We start from the raw sequence: 17451 nt of genomic DNA, 5'->3' as shown, positions 1-17451 counted from the left end.
TGGATCATTTATGAACGTGTTTTGGGGTCGTCCAGAGAAATCATTTGCCTTGGTCACTAGAGCCTGCTTTATGCCGTTCACGCCAATGATGACTACAGCTGGTTTGGGACTAATGTACAAACTGTAGACATTTCCATATTATTTCTCAGCTGGAAGAAAACAAGCTAGTTGGTCAGTGTCTGAAATACATAGATATGAATCAAATTCAAATGAATTGTAGTAAGAGACATTTCACAATTTGAGTAGTGATAATAAGAATGCAGCATATATTTATATATAGCATATTTAAACAAAAATATAATTACCAAAACACACTGAGATGATTGAAAAAGCAAAAGTGAGGTTTTAAAACTCTTTTAACACTTTTAAAAGTGGGTTTGCGGCTCTTAACTCCTCACGTCATTCCAAAGTTATATACACATGTAGTAATATCATCAACATGGGTCCACAGTAATTGTTCTAAGTCTGTCAGAAACCCGGTGGTCATCATTGATGATCAACTGAGCTTTACCGACCACATCTCCTCTGTCTTAAGGGCATGAAGATTTGCCCTTTTAAACATCAGAAAGTGCAGACCCTACCTTTCAGACTATACAACACAACGTATTGTGCAGGCTCTGGTCGTATCTCAGCTTGAGTACTGCAGTGTCTTACTGACAGGGTTCCCAGCATGAACTATCAAACCCCTCCAGATGATCCAAGCACGTCAGATTTGTGATCAGCCAAAAAGGACACGTTACACCCTTCACGTCTCTGTGCCAGCTTTCTGTAGCTGCCTGCACCAGGTTCAAAGCCCTGATAACAGTGTGGTCAACTCAACCTGAACTTACCTCAACTGCCTCATCCTGGTTTTCACTCTCTCTTGTCTTCACTCTCTCTCACTCACTGCACTCTGCAAGCGAACAACGTCTTGTGGTCCCCTGACCTCACCTCAAAAGGCAAAACTTTTCAGCTCTGTGGTTCTTTCTCTGCACTTAAAACCTGATAAATAAATAAACAAATAAAAATCTTGCACTATACCCCATGAAACTGAAACAGATTCTTGGTTTAGATATTTGATTTGCTTTGTACCTCACTTGCAGGTCGCTTTGGATTAAAGCATTTGACAAATAACTAAATGTAAATATAAATGTAATAGTCATGCTTGCCAGACACGTGGCTCTTAGCAATGCAGACATGTTTGGTTTCTAGACCTCTGGACTGTTTAACTTATACTACTACCTGGAGATGATCCAAACAAATAGGCAGTAAACTCTGTCCAGACTATGGTCTTATAGTAAAAACCAGTGCTGCTGTGAATAGCCCTTGTGTAAAGAAGCCCATTATACAGTGGGAAATTGATTGATTTATTATGATGTTTTTTTTTTCCAAGAAAATGTTCATTTATAATCTAAAAATGTAGACTACTGGTTCAGTAACCTTTGAGACCACTACTGTCCAGAAAAGCAGTACAACAGTCAAGTTTAACTTTTTAGTATTTGAACAATTATATCTGTCTATCTCAGTAGCTCAAATCATTTTATAACGGTGTTTAAGTGAATGATGCACAGGACCTTTCTTTCTTTTTCAACAACTTGATGAGGAAACAGAAAAAAAAACATTTTACGCTTAATGTTGTCTTTCAAACATATAGCATTATGTCATATTTAAATTTTAACAAAGGTAAATTCACTGTCGCCTCCTTAGTTTATGATCATTAGGTACACCTGCACACTATAATGCAATCCAATAGATCAGGATGGACTGGTGTCAGACACGAAACAGATTTCATCCAAAACATTGCTGTTTATTCTGTCAAATGAAAAACACAACACAAACACTCATTTTAATCAGCTACATTTCAAAGCTTTTAATGGGATCAACTATTCCTCCAATATTAACGACAAAGTATTTAATTTGGCTGATGTTGCTCTTGAGATGACAGTCTCATTGATGATTATGTAGTGAGTATATACTGTAAATATATCTAATGTAATAGGCGTAGTAGATTTTAGCCTAGGTACATAATACTATGGATGGATAGGTGGGGACATAATGTACTTTGTGTTCAGGTGCAGCTTTGCTTTGACACCTACATCTAAACCTCCTCTCGGTGGACAAAGTCTAAAACAAGCAGCAAAACAATGACACAAACTGCTACCTCATTGTTTTCAGCTTGCACAACACAAGATAGTGTTGTTAACCTGTGATATGTTGTGTTCCTTGCCTACCTTAGTTCCTGTTGACTGTAGTTTAGGTAGCATCACTATGTTAACTGCCACTGACAATAGCACACATCTGTTTCTCTGTATGTCTACTAAGATTCATCTGCGTCAATCTCCACTTTTTTTTAATCACCTCACTGATGAGGTGCTCTGAGTTGGACCTTCATGTGGTAAGGTTTGGGAGTCTGAGTGATCCCATAGACGGGGGTGTAGTCTGGCTCTCCTGCATCCTCAGGCCAGATGAACTTGAACTTCCTCAGCAGAGTCACCATGATGAGGAAGAGCTCCATACGAGCCAGACCCTCTCCAAGACACATACGAGGACCTGAGACACAACATGTTCAATTAAACCTGCCTGTTCATTCTACAGTAGGTGTGACACAATGGGACCTATAATATAGTTTGTTTTTTATGTTCTCTTACCTGCAGAGAAGGGCATGAAGGCCTCGGGTTTAACAAACTCTCCCTGGTCATTGAGGAAGTTTTCAGGGTTGAATTCATGTGGGAATTTCCATTGTCCTTCTTCATTCAGCACTGATGTCAGGTTAGGAATAACAATTGTACCCTGGGGAGAAAATCAGATCTTGTGTTGTGGAAAAATAGTAGGTTATGTAATTTGTGGAGCTGACCATAGACCAGTGGTTGAGAAGAAAATGTTTAGATAATAGAGGTGGTAAAAGGTATCTGTGTGTCCAAATGAATTATGCATGTGTGCGACCAGCACAGCACCTTGCTGCATAACATGTCCTGGTGTTGCACAAAGAAAAATCTAATTCTACTTTGTTGCTGCTCAGTGATGCATCATTTTTACAGAACCCCCCATGGTTTCTGTCCCTGCTGCATAAGTACATTTCTCCATTCAAGAGATTAAGAACCTTACCTTGGGAATAGAATATCCCATCAGCTCTGTGTCTTTAGTCGTGCAGTGAAAGACGCTGAGTGGAACAGTGTTGGCTATCCTCTGCACTTCATGGGTGACGGCCTGGATGGAGAGATTTAAGCATGTTTATATCTGACCTAAGACAAAAAGAAAAGGCAATACTGGGTCTTCTATACTCAGACAGCAGACCAATCTAATCAATATTATGTTCCAGTAATATGCTGACAAATAGGCAAAAAAAGTTAAAGCAAGGACAACGATAAAAAGGCAAATCCACTGAGCATGCTCATTAAAATATCTGCTCTTATGACCTTATACATGATCATTTACTTTACCTGCATGTAAGGCATGTTGTGTCTGTCATCAAAACCAACCCGATCCTTCCCTACTAACACTCGGTCTATCTCCTGCTGACAACGCTCTGAGTGTTACAGAAGACAGGAGAGAATAGATGGGGGCACAGGTTCAGTTCCCAAACTAATAATACAAGTGAAATGTGAAGACAATGTAAAAGAACAGGACTCAGACTCATGTACAGAGGCTGTTAGGTGTCAGAATGATAGATGGGGTGGCTTAATGATTTGTTTAATCAAAAATAAAACAATCATCTATAATAATGGCTACATTCCATTCAGCATCCCAGTACTGTGCACAATGGCATGGTTACATGGCCTAATGGCAGAAATAAATGGAGTGGAACCTTCTATAATTTATCTATTACACCAAAGTGATGTCAATTACTGGAAGTTGTGGAATACTCTAAAAATATTTTGTTTGGGACTTTTACTAATGGATGGACATTTAAGATAGAAATATCTTTTTCAATATTTTATATTTTATATTTCAATATGTATACATGTATATTCAATACATAAAATTATATTCACTGACACATTAGTAATCACATTTTTTCACATGCAGACACCTTGTATATGAGGGTTGGTCATAAGGTAGAGGAAACCAGTGAGCAGGGTGTTGGAGGTAGTGTCAGTTCCAGCAAAGTGAAGATCTAGAGAGTAAATAATGAGTTGTTCTTCTGAAAATGAAGAACCATCACTGCCTCTCTAAAAAGAGAAGACAATGATGTTAATAATACAAGTAACGTACAAGTAACTGTGCTGGAGCCTAGCCCAGCTATCATTGAAAGAGAGGCCAGGTACACAGAGGACAGGTATCCAGTCTATTACAGGGCCAACATAGATTCACCTATTTCAACCGTGGATTCGAACCCGGGTTATTGTTGCTATGCAGCAAAAGGGCTGACCACTACAGCACCGCGCCCCTGGACTCACACACTCACCTTATCCAGTTCATCCAGATAGCAGTCAACAAAGTCTCGAGGCTCTCCAGCAACTCTGGTTTTCTTGTGCTCATTCACTAATTTAATTACAAGTTTCTTGCTAGTCTGAAAAACACAAGTCACCATTCATAATGTGCATTACTGCATTGTGAGGTTAGAGAAAAGCATCCATTATACTGCTGATGTTCATTTCCTGTTTTGCTTTGATGTTTAATATTGTAGCTTTCATTAACATACCTCAACATTCCTAAAGGCCTTGGTGAAGGGCAGCGGCAGGTTATGGATCATGGGAAAAGAATCATACAGCTGTAACCAAAGACAATTCATTAGTGTATTTAAACAGATCATTTCTTCCTCAGATATTTACCTCAAACTGGAAGAGATAAGATCTACAAAGCTCAACTACGTTCATTTACAAGCTAAATTTATGTGAGTGAGCAGCACAGGTAGAGCTAAGAAATAAAACATCAGAGTGCCAGTGTTCGCAGAACTCTTGATGGTTTAAAAAGGTTAAAAAGGTACCCTCCAAGTTCTGGAGAACCAAATCTTCAGTGTTACCTAAAGTTTACAGATACAAGGAGCAAAACTGGGGCAACATGGATTCAGGAGAAAGAAACTAATCATGGTGCTGAGGAGGAGCTCAAGAGATTAGTTGATGCATCTTACTGGTGTTTTTAGCCAATCTTATGATTTGTGGCATGCAATGTCAGTCTGTCAGTCAGTCCACCGTGTTTAAGTTTAAGATTAAATTTCATACAGTACAGTGTTACGGTTCAGGCCTGAAGGTTTGGTAAAGCTGGTCTCCCCTTGTTTGTTTTTGCTTCCCTGACAGCAGGAGATTGGGTGATTACACCTACGCTTGTGACTACTCAAGAGATCTGTCCAACAGGTTGTTGCCAAGTGTTGGTAGTAACCTTCCAGCCAGTTTCACCATTTTTTTTACCTTTTGTCTATTGATGCCTGAACACCAAGCTCTCAACGTTTTCTTGGACCTTTCATGCGCTCGGTCACCTTGGTCAGTTCATCCAGTTTCCTAAACTCACCTACAGTGTTCCAGCGCTGTAGACATGCAAGTTTAACAACTGGACTTGAGGGGTTCAGTGTGCTGTTCAAGAACACATCATCATGTGAGCAGGAGGAGCCGGTGATCTAACAAAACTGAAAACAAAATCTGTCCAACTGAGCCACAACCACACTCACATCCGTCGGGCTTCAACTTTGAACCAGGACTAAATACCCCTGGATGGGACTGATCAAAAATTTGGTACAGATGTTAAAGAAATTGTAACAAAAGAATGTATCCTATTGACTTGTCATCCCCTGACTTTTCACCTCCAGCTGGTCAGAATTTCCATTTGTCCAGTAACTTACTGGCAACCGAGGGTGACATGAAGTGAGGTGCACACTGAGGACAAAGAATCTGAGGAAACGAGTGCTGAAGGACTGCACTGACCAGCTTGCTGGAATCTTCCCAAAGATCTTCAACCTGACCTTATCACAGTCCAATGACCCACCTTGAGCAGAGCAAGGCTGCTCTTTTTGGATTTTAGCTCTGCATTTAACACTATCCTCCCCCATAGATTGGTGTCTAAACTGGCAGATCCGGGACTTTCAGCTGTGCCGCTGGATCATGAACTTCTTATTGGACGGCTCCCAGAGGGTTAAAGTAGGCTCCCACACCTCCACAGCTCTCAGTCTTAGAACTGGCTTCCCCTAGGGCTGTTTTAAAAGCACTTTTGAGCTCAGTTTTATTCTTTTTCTTCTTCTAATGATATCATCATTCTCTGTGTATAATGTTAACTATATACTTTATTGATCCCCTTGAGAAAATTGCTGTTTGGACAGCTGCAGTGGATGGCAGTGCTACTGTGTCTTGCTCAAGGAGACATGTTGCCAGAAAGTGCCGCCCAAAAGATGATGAATACTTTGTGGAGAATGCGACACGCTGCTGATCACGGTACCATCTGTGGTAATTCCCCCAATATGTTCTGCTTTGTGAAAATTACCAAACTTTTATGCTAGCATGCTAAATTAAAATGAACATGGTAAGCAATATACCTGCTAAACATCAGTTGTAGAAACGTACTTTGACTCACCATAGCCCACGGCCCATTAGCTAACTTGGAATTCTCTCTGACACAACGAACAATCTCTCTGATGAACTCATCATCGTACTCGTAGCGCGTCCCAAACAGAACCTGGCAGATGATGTTAGAGGCTGCATTATGAAACATGACCTGAGGACTCAGGATTTTACCTGGAAAAGATATAATGAAGATAGTAGTACAAAATTGGTACTGTACACGAACTTCTGTTGAGGATTGTGTGTACCCACAGATTACATACCAATGTTCTTTTCCAGTGTATTAATGATGTGTTTTATTTCTCCATGAATCCTCTCCTCCATGGAATTTTTTCCCAGACCAAAGTTCCTCAAAGTCATCAGAGCAAAACGACGATGGTCCCTCCAGCTAGGGCCATAATCTACCATAACCACTCCTACAAGGGGTGTTGACAAACACATTTGGGGTGATGTCTTCTTTGGGTCAAATCTGATTTTATAATCTAACAGTTTATCTACCATGTTAAATTTCATTTTTCATTTATTCAGCAAGCCTGAAAAATCTCCCAGGATAATAAAGACATTTATATTGACAATTTTTGACAATGACAATCCTAATAGGTGATCCAAACTTTTGAACTGTAGTGTAGTTTAGATTTTTGTCATTCAATGTGTACTTATCTCTAAATATCTATTGTCTAGTGTTGTCTACTACCCACTACTTGTGCCACCTGATCCAGCTCCACCTGTCAATTTTAACCCCTTGTTATTCTCCTGAATTTCTGCTTTTGCTAAAACCTTTGGTAAAAATCTATCTTCTCTTTCTCTTCTCTTTGTTGCACATTTCTGTATTTGGTTGTGTTTGTGTTTTTGCATTTTGTTCCGTCTTGTATTTCTAGTCTTTTTCTAAATGCTGCCCTTGAACTTCTTTAAATTTGTTGTTTTCATAGTTTCCTTATATTTTGTGTATTTGCATGAGTTTTCTTAAGTAGCAGTGAAAGGCAGGCATTCTCTCCTTTGTGTTTGTTCATACAGGCGATAATAACAATCATTGATCGTCTATTCTTTGACTTATCATGTTTCTTCTACCTTTCCTCTCGGTCACATCATTTATGAACAGGTCTTGAGGTCGTCCAGAGAAATCATTTGCCTTGGTCATTAAAGCCTCCTTTATGGCGTTCACTCCGTTTATGACTACAGCTGGTTTGGGACCAATGAACAGACTATATACATTTCCATATGACTTCCTCAGCTGTATGAAAACAAGATGCATGTCAGTGTTATAAACTACGGTAGATTGTAGTAAGGGACAATTTACTTATACAATATACAAAATATACAATAAATTAAACTAATCCATTTATGTAACATAGTAAAAATCCTGAGATCTGGAGCTCTCATTATATCTCTCATACATACCAGTTTTACAAGGTCTTGGAATAATTCATAGTATTATATAAGGTCCTGTGCTAATGGCTGGATATACGCCAAGTACAGTGGCAGTAAACTCTATAGAGACTATGATAAGATATTATGTAAGTACTTGAAATCAGCATTTTGAATAGCCTTAATGAGACCACTACTGTCACAAAAAGCAGTATAAACAAAGTTAAACGTTCTACTATGTAACCATTTTAGATACCTTTATAGTCCTAATAATAGCAATCATAAAGGAGCAACATCAGTCATTTCAGTGTTTTTCTCACCATCTCAAAGTCCTTCAAAGGGTTCTCGAGGCTCAGATTGATCAGGTTCCCCAGTACTGGCAGAGTAAGTGGTCCCGGTGGAAAGTTTTTGGGCCTCCGGGGTTTCATTTGAACGATGATGAACGAAACACAGAGCCATAGCAGGATGAATGTAGCAAACATGGTGGATTGAATCAAACTGAATTGAAGAAGCCAGATGACTGATTTGCTTTAAAACAGTGACTCTGCTTTTAGCCCTGCCTCTTCTGTACTTTGTTCCATGTATGAAAGGTTAACAATAACATAGGTCGCACAATTTGAGACACACAAGTTCTAATAAAATCATCTTCTGTGGCCATATCTAACTACATCACAATACAGCTCAGCCCTTTTCAAACCTTTTGAGAGAAACAAAAAAAAAAAACACAATAATTTATACACTATACGTTTCTAATTACATATGTCATTGTCTTTTCAGTTCTTATCTATATCAATAAATGATGGTAACAAGAATTCTAGATCACTTAGAGATGATATATTATGAGTCCTATTTTTGCTAAAATGGACACACTGAACATTATGATACTAATCATATTGATGATAACATGACTGAACTACAAAACAATTAGGTATCACAGTAATCCAATTTCTTTGAAACATCTTCTGACGGCCCCCAGGGGCATTTCTTAACATGTTATTGCTCACAGCAAAACGCCACTAATTCCCCGGCGGAGACAAATGTTTTTATTAGACGATTTAATGACATTAATAATTAACTTCTCCTGCTTCATCGTTTTAATTTTCCAGGTTGTGTTATATCACTACATCAATATTATAAGAGGGGATGATGAACACAGGATGGTGTAAGAGAAGATGAGGTCTTCAAGTGTCATGTGCTTTGGTCTATTGGGGAGGAAGAGGGTTTGGTCCAGGTCCAGTGCCAGCAGCTTTTTGCTGTTTTCAGCAGCATTCTGGACAATTTAGAAAAAGTAAAATGCAATAAATCAAGAGCATGAATTTAGTAAGAAAATAATTACTTAATGTGTACTCAGAGTGTAGTAACTGTGCATTTTCATTGTTTTCCCTCTCTCTCCCTCCCTATTGATCCTGCTGAGGGATCTCCTCACGGTTTCCGGGGACAGCTTCAACACCTGGTCCTCAGGAGGGGGCTGGGTCTGTGCAGGGTTGCTGTTGCCATCAAAGCGAGCGAAGAAGTTGTTCAGAAGGGAGATGATGCTGCCACAAGTCTGTGGTGGGGGCTTGTAGTTGGTCAGGGTCTGTAACCCCCAACACAGGCTCTGGGTGTCTCTGCTGTCGCTGAAGCAATGGGCTCTCCTAACGGAGTGCTGCCTCTTAGCCTCTCTGATGCCGCATTTCACACCTTCAGGAGTCTGTGTACCTCCTCTGTCAGCCTCAGCTTCAGATTGGCCCGGACCACGATGGTCTTAGTGTCTGTTACATCATCTATACACTTGGTGATGTAGGCATAGTCTCCTGAAGTACTGTGATATTGTGGTAGATGGCAGCCTGTTTAAAACGTTCCAGTCCTGAAGTGCTACAAGGGGAAGATTATAGGTTTTATTATATAATGAAAGATTGCATCTGTAGCAATGTAATGTAGCAAACAGTGGATTGAGTCAGACTGAACAAGAACAACAAGCTAGATGACTGACTGACTGACTAGTTAGCTTTAAAACAGCAGCTCAGCTCTTAGCCATGCCTCTTCTGGGATTGTACTGTGTTCCATGTATGTAAGGTGAATAAGAACAGGAGTAAACAGTTCACACTATTTGCTACTAATATAGTGACTGATACCTGTGATGTGACCTGAACTAAAGTTTATGAAAACTGATGGATAAATTAGCCACTTAAAAATATTAATTCAAGTTCTGTTTTTACTAAAATTACCAATAAAACAATACCTGACAGTGTTCTGCAACATAATCCACCAGAAATCAGTGAGTAGGTAAAAATAGAATATGAGTGGGATATATTATTCAAAGCAGTATTTGAGATCTGTTTTTTTTTTGTTGTTTGTTTGTTTTATTTGCCTAAATGCATCGTTGCCAATACTTTGCCTTGGCCTTCCAGGTTAGTTGACTGCAGATTAGTTTTAAGCATAGTGAGTGAAGCAAAGACACATAAGGTTATTGCTGACCTCTCTGTCTAGATGGTTGCCATAACAGATGAATCTATGAATAGTACAGAAAGGTCACATAAATAAAAACAACAGAATATAATAGGGCTGTCAATAGACCTTTCACATATAACATTAACATAACATGCAAAAAAATTAAGATGATTTTTGTAATAGTGGATTGTTAGCTGTCCACTGTTCTAGTATAGTGTTATGTAGTAGACTGGCACTGGTTGTGACCACAGGAGATACCAATTTAGATCCAGTAAAGCAAATCGAACCCAGTCAGAAGTCTCCCAAAGTGTCTGCTCATTCTTGTTCAACTTTCATACATGGCACAAAGTACACAAAGAGTCAGGGCCAAAAGCTGAGCTGCTGTTTAAAAGCAAATCGGTCCCCTTAGCTCCTTAGTTCAGTCTGATCAAGCCACCATGTTCGCTACAGTCATTCTGCTATGTCTTTGTTTTTGGTTCATCCTCCTTCAGCTCAAATCCCGAAGGCCCAAGAACTTTCCGCCGGGACCCCCTATCCTGCCAGTACTGGGGAATATGTTGAATGTGAGCCTGAAGAATCCCTTGAAGGACTTTGGGAGGGTGAGAAAAACAATGAAATGAATTATGTTGCATCTGAGAATAGTATGGAATGATGTGCTGCTTTTCCTCAGAGTAATGATTTCAAGAGCTTCATTTTTAGACTTTAAATAAAAGGTATAGGGTTAAAATGTAAAATAAAGTCATGTATTCTTTGTACAATATTTCTCCCAGATACAAGGGTTGTTGACTATAACTTGTGATTACCCAATATATCGCCATAGTCTGTGCAGAGGTGACGGCTTGTGTACTTGTGTACTTGCCAACCACTAGTGCAGGTCATTGGTAGGCAACCTCCATCAAATATTTGATTGACATTGACATTGATTTTTCAAAAAGTAACATTCACTAATATCTAGCACTCATAAACTCTTACAGCTGTTTCCTTTACAACAAACCTACAGACTTCCCTGCAACAAAATCAAGGGATCACTTGTGGTATTTACATGTCAGAAACATTTCACAGCAACTTAGAAAACTAAAACGTTGTCTTATACATTATGTTAGATTCATATCTATTTTAAATGCTGAAATGCTATCTTCTTATGTTAGCTGAGGAGATCATATGGAAATATCTACAGTCTGTTCATTGGCCCCAGACGAGCTGTAGTCATCAGTGGAGTGAACGCCATCAAAGAGGCTCTGGTGACCAAGGCAAATGATTTCTCTGGACGACCCCAAGACCAGTTAATCAATGATGTCAATCACAGAAAAGGTAAAAGAGAGATGATGGGACATACACTGAACAGTTCTTATTGCTATACGCCTATAACCAATGTTTTATCCTTGTATGGAGTTTCTTTTTCTTGCAATATGATCATCTTATCTTCACCATGTAACCATAGCATACACCCACATCTGTAACTTCAGGGTGTGTCTCATCTTTAATAAAAAGCCTGTACAAAGGGGAGACGGACGGAGTCGGAGGTAGAAATTCCTGGGTGAAGCATTTGTGATGCTAAGATCTCAGGCCGGCTCCCCTTGCAAGTAAAAAGGCCAAAGAGTGTCTTTGTTGTGCTTTATTGTCTTCGTCTCTCAGCGTATGAAAAGTGTTGTGGTTATTTTAAACCCGACAGCTGTCTTTGTAGAAGGCTTCTCTACCATACTCAGTCATTCGGGTTTATTTTAGACGTCATTCAGTTGGAATTCTGTAGCCTGTCATTGGGCGAGAGGCAGTGTACACCCTGGACAGGTCACCAGTCTCTATCGCAGCGCAGACATACCGAGACAGAGACAGAGACAGTGACTCACACTCAGAGTCACCAGTAAACCTAACATGCGTGTCTTTGGAGGTGGGAGGAAGCCGGACTACCTGGAGAGAACCCAGGCAGACATGGGGAAACTCTGCAAACCATTTGGTCCACCATTCAAGTTTACTTAAAAATAGTTTTTTAAATAATTGTGAAACCAGGCTTCTTGGGGAATCTCTTCCATCAAACAAGTCATGTTTTACTGCATGGTACTCAAATAGTGTGTCAACCCTTAGGTTCCTGGCAGAGCATGTGCAATGAATTATTGGGCAGTCTTATTTCTTTTTCATTCCTTATAGTGTATGTGATAAAACATTGACACATGTGGTACTCCACAGAAGTAAAGAAAAAGGTTTGCCAATAAATTAAACATTAAGCAGGCGTTAAGCTTTTGTGTCCACTGACCCCTTAGGCCTCTCAGTTTGTGCCCCATAGGGTTATTCATTAATACTTTACCAATGGTATTATAACAACAGTAAAGCATGCTCACAGGCTGATAGAACTGTAACTTACTGTGAACTTAAACCTTAACACAACAATGTCTTGGATTTGAAAGTAAAGAAAGTCGTGCTAATTCATACATTGTGCTTTTTATATCAACATCTCTTGCAGGTGTGGTTCTGGCAGATTATGGCCCTGGTTGGAGGGAGCACCGTCGTTTTGCTCTGATGACTTTGAGGAACTTTGGTCTGGGGAAAAATTCCATGGAGGAGAGGATTCATGGAGAGATAAAACACATCATTTATACACTGGAAGAGAGCATTGGTATGTAATCTGTGGGTACACACAATCCTCAACAGGGCACATCTTAATTTTGTTCATAGACTTCCAGTCCTATACAATGTTCTGCATCATTAACTCGCAAGTCCACAGAACCTAATACTATGAACCCACTATCAAACTACAAAAAAGCCAAAATGCACACACGCATACACAGATAAATAAACAGTGTGAGACCGGAGAATTCTGAGTTTGTGCACAGTATCGTAGCTGTACCTGCACTGCACTGCACTCTTCTGGATAGAAAGTTCAGATGTCGTTCCTGGGATCTGTCGGACCCACTTTTCCAGCTCAGGGTTAGTACAGCCTCGAGTGCTCCTTCCATCACTGAGACCTCTTTGGCTTTCCACATTTGCTCCTGTTCTTCTTTCAGGTCCTGGTATTTCTTTAGCTTCTCAAACTCATTCTTTTTGATTTTGTGTTTACTTGGACCTGGTATATCTATCACCACTAATACCATCAGTTCTTTGTGCTACTACAATGTTCAGTTGGTTGACCAATACTTTTCTGTCCTCCTGGCTCTGTACGTTCCACAGGATCTGATCTATGTCATGTTATTCTCTACAGTATGATAGGTTACAATATGAAGAACAGGAGGCTAGTAATACTGAAAGACTCTTATGTTGATAGATGATGTATCTACTGTACATAAGTAGATACATTTATTTTTTCCAGTGGAAAGATGTACTGTTGTATCTTAAACTCAGGAAAATGAAGGATTAAAATGACATTTTAACTAATATACTAAATACTTATTTTATTTTCTCTAATATTGTTTGCTACTTTGGTCGGTACAATGCTCCTGCTGTGCTATAGTCTTCATTATATCTTTTACAGGTAAAAGCCTGACCCCACAGGTTATGTTTCATAATGCAGCCTCTAACATCATCTGCCAGGTTCTGTTTGGGACACGCTACGAGTATGATGATGAGTTCATGAGAGTGATTGTTCGCTGCATCACTGAACTTTCCAAGATGGCCAATGGACCATGGGCTACGGTGAGACAAAGCTAGTTTCTGCGATTGCAGCACCTCTCTGCAAAGCTGTGCTTTGAGCTAGTTGCTGAATTCAGCGTCTCACAATGACATTGCTGATGTTTGCTTGCTTCTGGAAAAGGCTCACTAATCTTATTTATCATTCAGAGATGTAGACAGACATTTGATCTGTTATTAGAATGGAATTCATCTGAATTAATTGAAAAGTAACAACATTGATTTTGGACAATGATCCAAAACACATCACTGAGTCAGTGTGATTGATGCAGTTATTGCAAATAATGATTATTTAGAGCCACACCAGGAATTCTGCTGTATGTGTGTTATTCACATCATAGTCAAGTAAGGTTGCCACTGAAGTAACCTCTCTGTACCATACGTGCCTCAAGGGAAATATCTGAGGATAAAATAATCTGTTCAAGGCAATTCAATTCAATGAGAAGAATCTACAAGTTTGAATTGAAATAAACTAATGATTCCTTTTTTTTTGTTTTTTTTTGTTTTACAGCTTTATAACTCTCTTCCCATGATTCGTAACCTGCCGCTGCCCTTCACCAAGGCCTTCAGGAATGCTGAGGTATTTCACAGACATGTGCTTTGCCATGCAAAAGGTAATTTAATACACACCATGAATTTATGTTTTTTTAGACTTGTCAAAAACTTATAAGGGACTTGGTGATCAAGCACAAGAAAACCAGAATCCCTGGGGAGCCACGAGACTTGGTTGATTGCTATTTGGATGAAATGGAAAAGGTGAGTGTACTGTATTTCCCCAGAGATAAAAAAAAACAGTGTCACTATGTCACAGTAATGTATTAGTCTATACAGAGGTATATATTGCATTTGAATTATTTGAAATTCAAATTGCATTTAAAATTGACATTGTTCTTTTTCCAGAGAGGCAATGATGGTTCTTCATTTTCAGAAGAACAACTCGTTATGTACGCTCTAGATCTTCACTTTGCTGGAACTGACACTACATCCAACACCCTGCTCACTGGTTTCCTCTACCTAATGACCAACCCTCATATACAAGGTATGTCTGCACATGTAAATATTGTTTATTTCTTTTTATTGGCTAACATGTTTTGTTGTGTATGTAGTTTGCTCTTTTATATACAGTTGCTCTCAAAATGATAAAAACTCTATTTCAAATTAGGTCTTTTAACAAAATATACAAACTTTTAGCTGTTTGCAATAAACAAATCAAACAAGATTCATTGGCTCAACTTAATTGTCAATAATTGATTTCAAAACATTACATTAGACTAAACAAGCTGTATTTACTGCTGGGACAGTCCATTACTTTAATTTGATTAAATAAACATGAACACAGCGGTCTCCTCACAACAACTGTGGTTCCTCCAAATTCAACACAAAATGCAATCTGGTTTTCTATAGGGATGAAGTCAGGTGACTGTGATGGTCACTGTACAACATTCCAGGATGTCTTCTCAACTGACCTTGGTAGACAAAGGTGTGTTTGGGATCATTGTCCTGTTTTCTCCTAGTATTCTGTGATACATTAACAAAACAAATCTTGCCTTCTACATAGTGTAGATTTCTAGGCAGAGTATAATTTTCCATGGATGTTTAATATCTGATACTGACATCTACTGTATGTCTGAAAGGTTCCACAGAACCGAATCTCAAAACTTGCTTGGCTTACTTATTTGACACTGAAGCCGACCTTTATTGTGCTTTTGGATCAGTAGTACTGGTGCGTGTCCTGGCACGTTGCCACCCAGTCTTGCTGCAGGTCTTTTGCAGTCACTCATGTGTGTTTGTCCACTTGCCACAGAAATCTGCTTGTAGTCTATGATGGCTTCCTTTTTCTGCCACATCCAGGTCATGCAGCCACTGTTTCTTTAGCTTTAAACTTACTAACTGTATTTCCAGTGAGTCCTCTAGCAACATTTAGTGCCTTTCCTACCTTATCCTTTTCCTTGTTTGTCATGACAATGCTCTCTTCTATTAACTTTGTGACTATTCTTTTGACTTAGCCATACATATATATCATAGTGACGTTAGTTTTAGCTTAGTTAACATCACTATGATTTAAATGTGTAAGACATAGGCAAATGGCTAATTTTCATACACACTGCTACTACTACTTTACTACTTTACTACTTTTTTTTACATCTCACAGTAAACTATGCAGCCAGCCAAGCACAATACTGTACTACTGTATGTAGCTATTGTGTAATTTGTTTAATTAATTGACTGAACACATTGTTTAGTTATTCAATCTACCATTCTGCCATCTACCAGCCTCTCTGAAGCACTGTAATTGTGATGTTAACCTTATCGTACTCCACCCCCTGCACTCTCCTCTCTTTTTGATAACTCTCAGAGCGATGTCAGTGGGAGATAGGCCAGGTGCTGGGAGGGAAGGATCGGGTCAGTTTTGAGGACAGACACAAGATGCCTTACATGCAGGTACACCTAAGAGATTTCTCCTAATAGTTTCACTCATGTTTTATATGCACATGTGGGTCTGAGTGGCATACTGTTTAGAGCATGACACAAAAGGCCTTCATTTCCTGTTTCAGGAAAGCCCCTCTAATCTAACTTAAGCAGATAGTTGAATAAAATTAGATAATTTTTTTGGAAAACCATTGTATTCTTGGCAGTTTCCAAGAGTCTGCATCTATTTCCTTTTTCCCAAGTCAAAAAACACAGAAACATGTTGTTTAAATCTGTCTTCATCCAGGCTGTGATCCATGAAGTGCAGAGGATAGCCAACACTGTTCCACTCAGCGTCTTTCACTGCACGACTAAAGACACAGAGCTGATGGGATATTCTATTCCCAAGGTAAGAAGCAACCTGTGTTAACTAGTTTTGGCAAAAGTGACAAGTAAGTGTAGTAATGTTGAAAGAAACCTTAGAGTACTGCGTAGTTTAATATAGAAAAGTAATTTGTACTAGTATTGCAAGTTGCTCATTTTAATCCACATTTAATTACCATTATTTAATTTAGATTGTACTGTAAGAACACATCCTATTTATTATGTACTGTAAGTAAATCATAACCTCTTACAAATATTATCTGCCTGCTACTATAACCTTTCCTCAGGGTACAATGGTTATTCCTAACCTGACATCAGTCCTGAATGAAGAAGGACAATGGAAATTCCCACATGAATTCAACCCTGAAAACTTCCTCAATGACCAGGGAGAGTTTGTTAAACCCGAGGCCTTCATGCCCTTCTCTGCAGGTAAGAGGACATAAAAACAAACTATATTATAGGTCTCATTGTGTCACACCTACTGTAGAATGAACAGGCAGGTTTAATTGAACTTATTGTGTCTCAGGTCCTCGTATGTGTCTTGGAGAGGGTCTGGCTCGTATGGAGCTCTTCCTCATCATGGTGACTCTGCTGAGGAAGTTCAAGTTCATCTGGCCTGAGGATGCAGGAGAGCCAGACTACACACCAGTCTTTGGGATCACTCAGACTCCCAAACCTTACTATATGAAGGTCCAACTCAGAGCAACTCAGTGAGGTGATCTGCAGACACACAGCCAACATAATAGAGACTGACCCAGATGAACACAAGCAGGAAGTA

The 17451-nt window shown here is 39.3% G+C and overlaps 2 protein-coding genes across 3 annotated transcripts; one reads left to right on the top strand and one right to left on the bottom strand.

The window, feature by feature from the left end:
• Positions 1–1813: 1813 nt before the first annotated feature.
• Positions 1814–8329, bottom strand: LOC113165203 (cytochrome P450 2J6-like). Of its 2 annotated transcripts, XM_026364563.1 has the most exons (11): positions 8153–8329; positions 7536–7698; positions 6731–6883; positions 6481–6641; positions 4622–4690; positions 4385–4489; positions 4010–4148; positions 3420–3505; positions 3085–3186; positions 2628–2769; positions 1814–2529 (listed from the first exon to the last, which is right to left on the bottom strand). In XM_026364563.1, the coding sequence occupies exons 1-11, from the start codon at positions 8312–8314 to the stop codon at positions 2339–2341; spliced, it is 1473 nt and encodes a 490-aa protein (XP_026220348.1). In that variant the 5' UTR covers positions 8315–8329; the 3' UTR covers positions 1814–2338. The 2 variants fall into 2 exon arrangements, with proteins under 2 accessions (XP_026220348.1, XP_026220349.1); XM_026364564.1 differs by lacking the exon at positions 7536–7698 and having other exon boundaries at positions 1815–2529; positions 8153–8180.
• A 2335-nt stretch (positions 8330–10664) lies between these two features.
• LOC113165890 (cytochrome P450 2J6-like) lies at positions 10665–17387 on the top strand. The gene is made up of 11 exons (XM_026365683.1): positions 10665–10861; positions 11411–11573; positions 12721–12873; positions 13726–13886; positions 14392–14460; positions 14532–14636; positions 14781–14919; positions 16237–16322; positions 16597–16698; positions 16961–17102; positions 17200–17387. Exons 1-11 carry the CDS (start codon positions 10700–10702, stop codon positions 17385–17387), a joined length of 1470 nt encoding a protein of 489 aa, XP_026221468.1. The 5' UTR covers positions 10665–10699.
• The last annotated feature ends 64 nt before the right edge of the window (positions 17388–17451 follow it).

The sequence above is a fragment of the Anabas testudineus genome, chromosome 6, assembly GCF_900324465.2.
Source record: "Anabas testudineus chromosome 6, fAnaTes1.2, whole genome shotgun sequence".
NCBI classification, from domain to species: Eukaryota; Metazoa; Chordata; class Actinopteri; order Anabantiformes; family Anabantidae; genus Anabas; species Anabas testudineus.
Note: the sequence above shows the minus strand (reverse complement) of the source record. Positions and strands in the feature narration are given on the sequence as shown.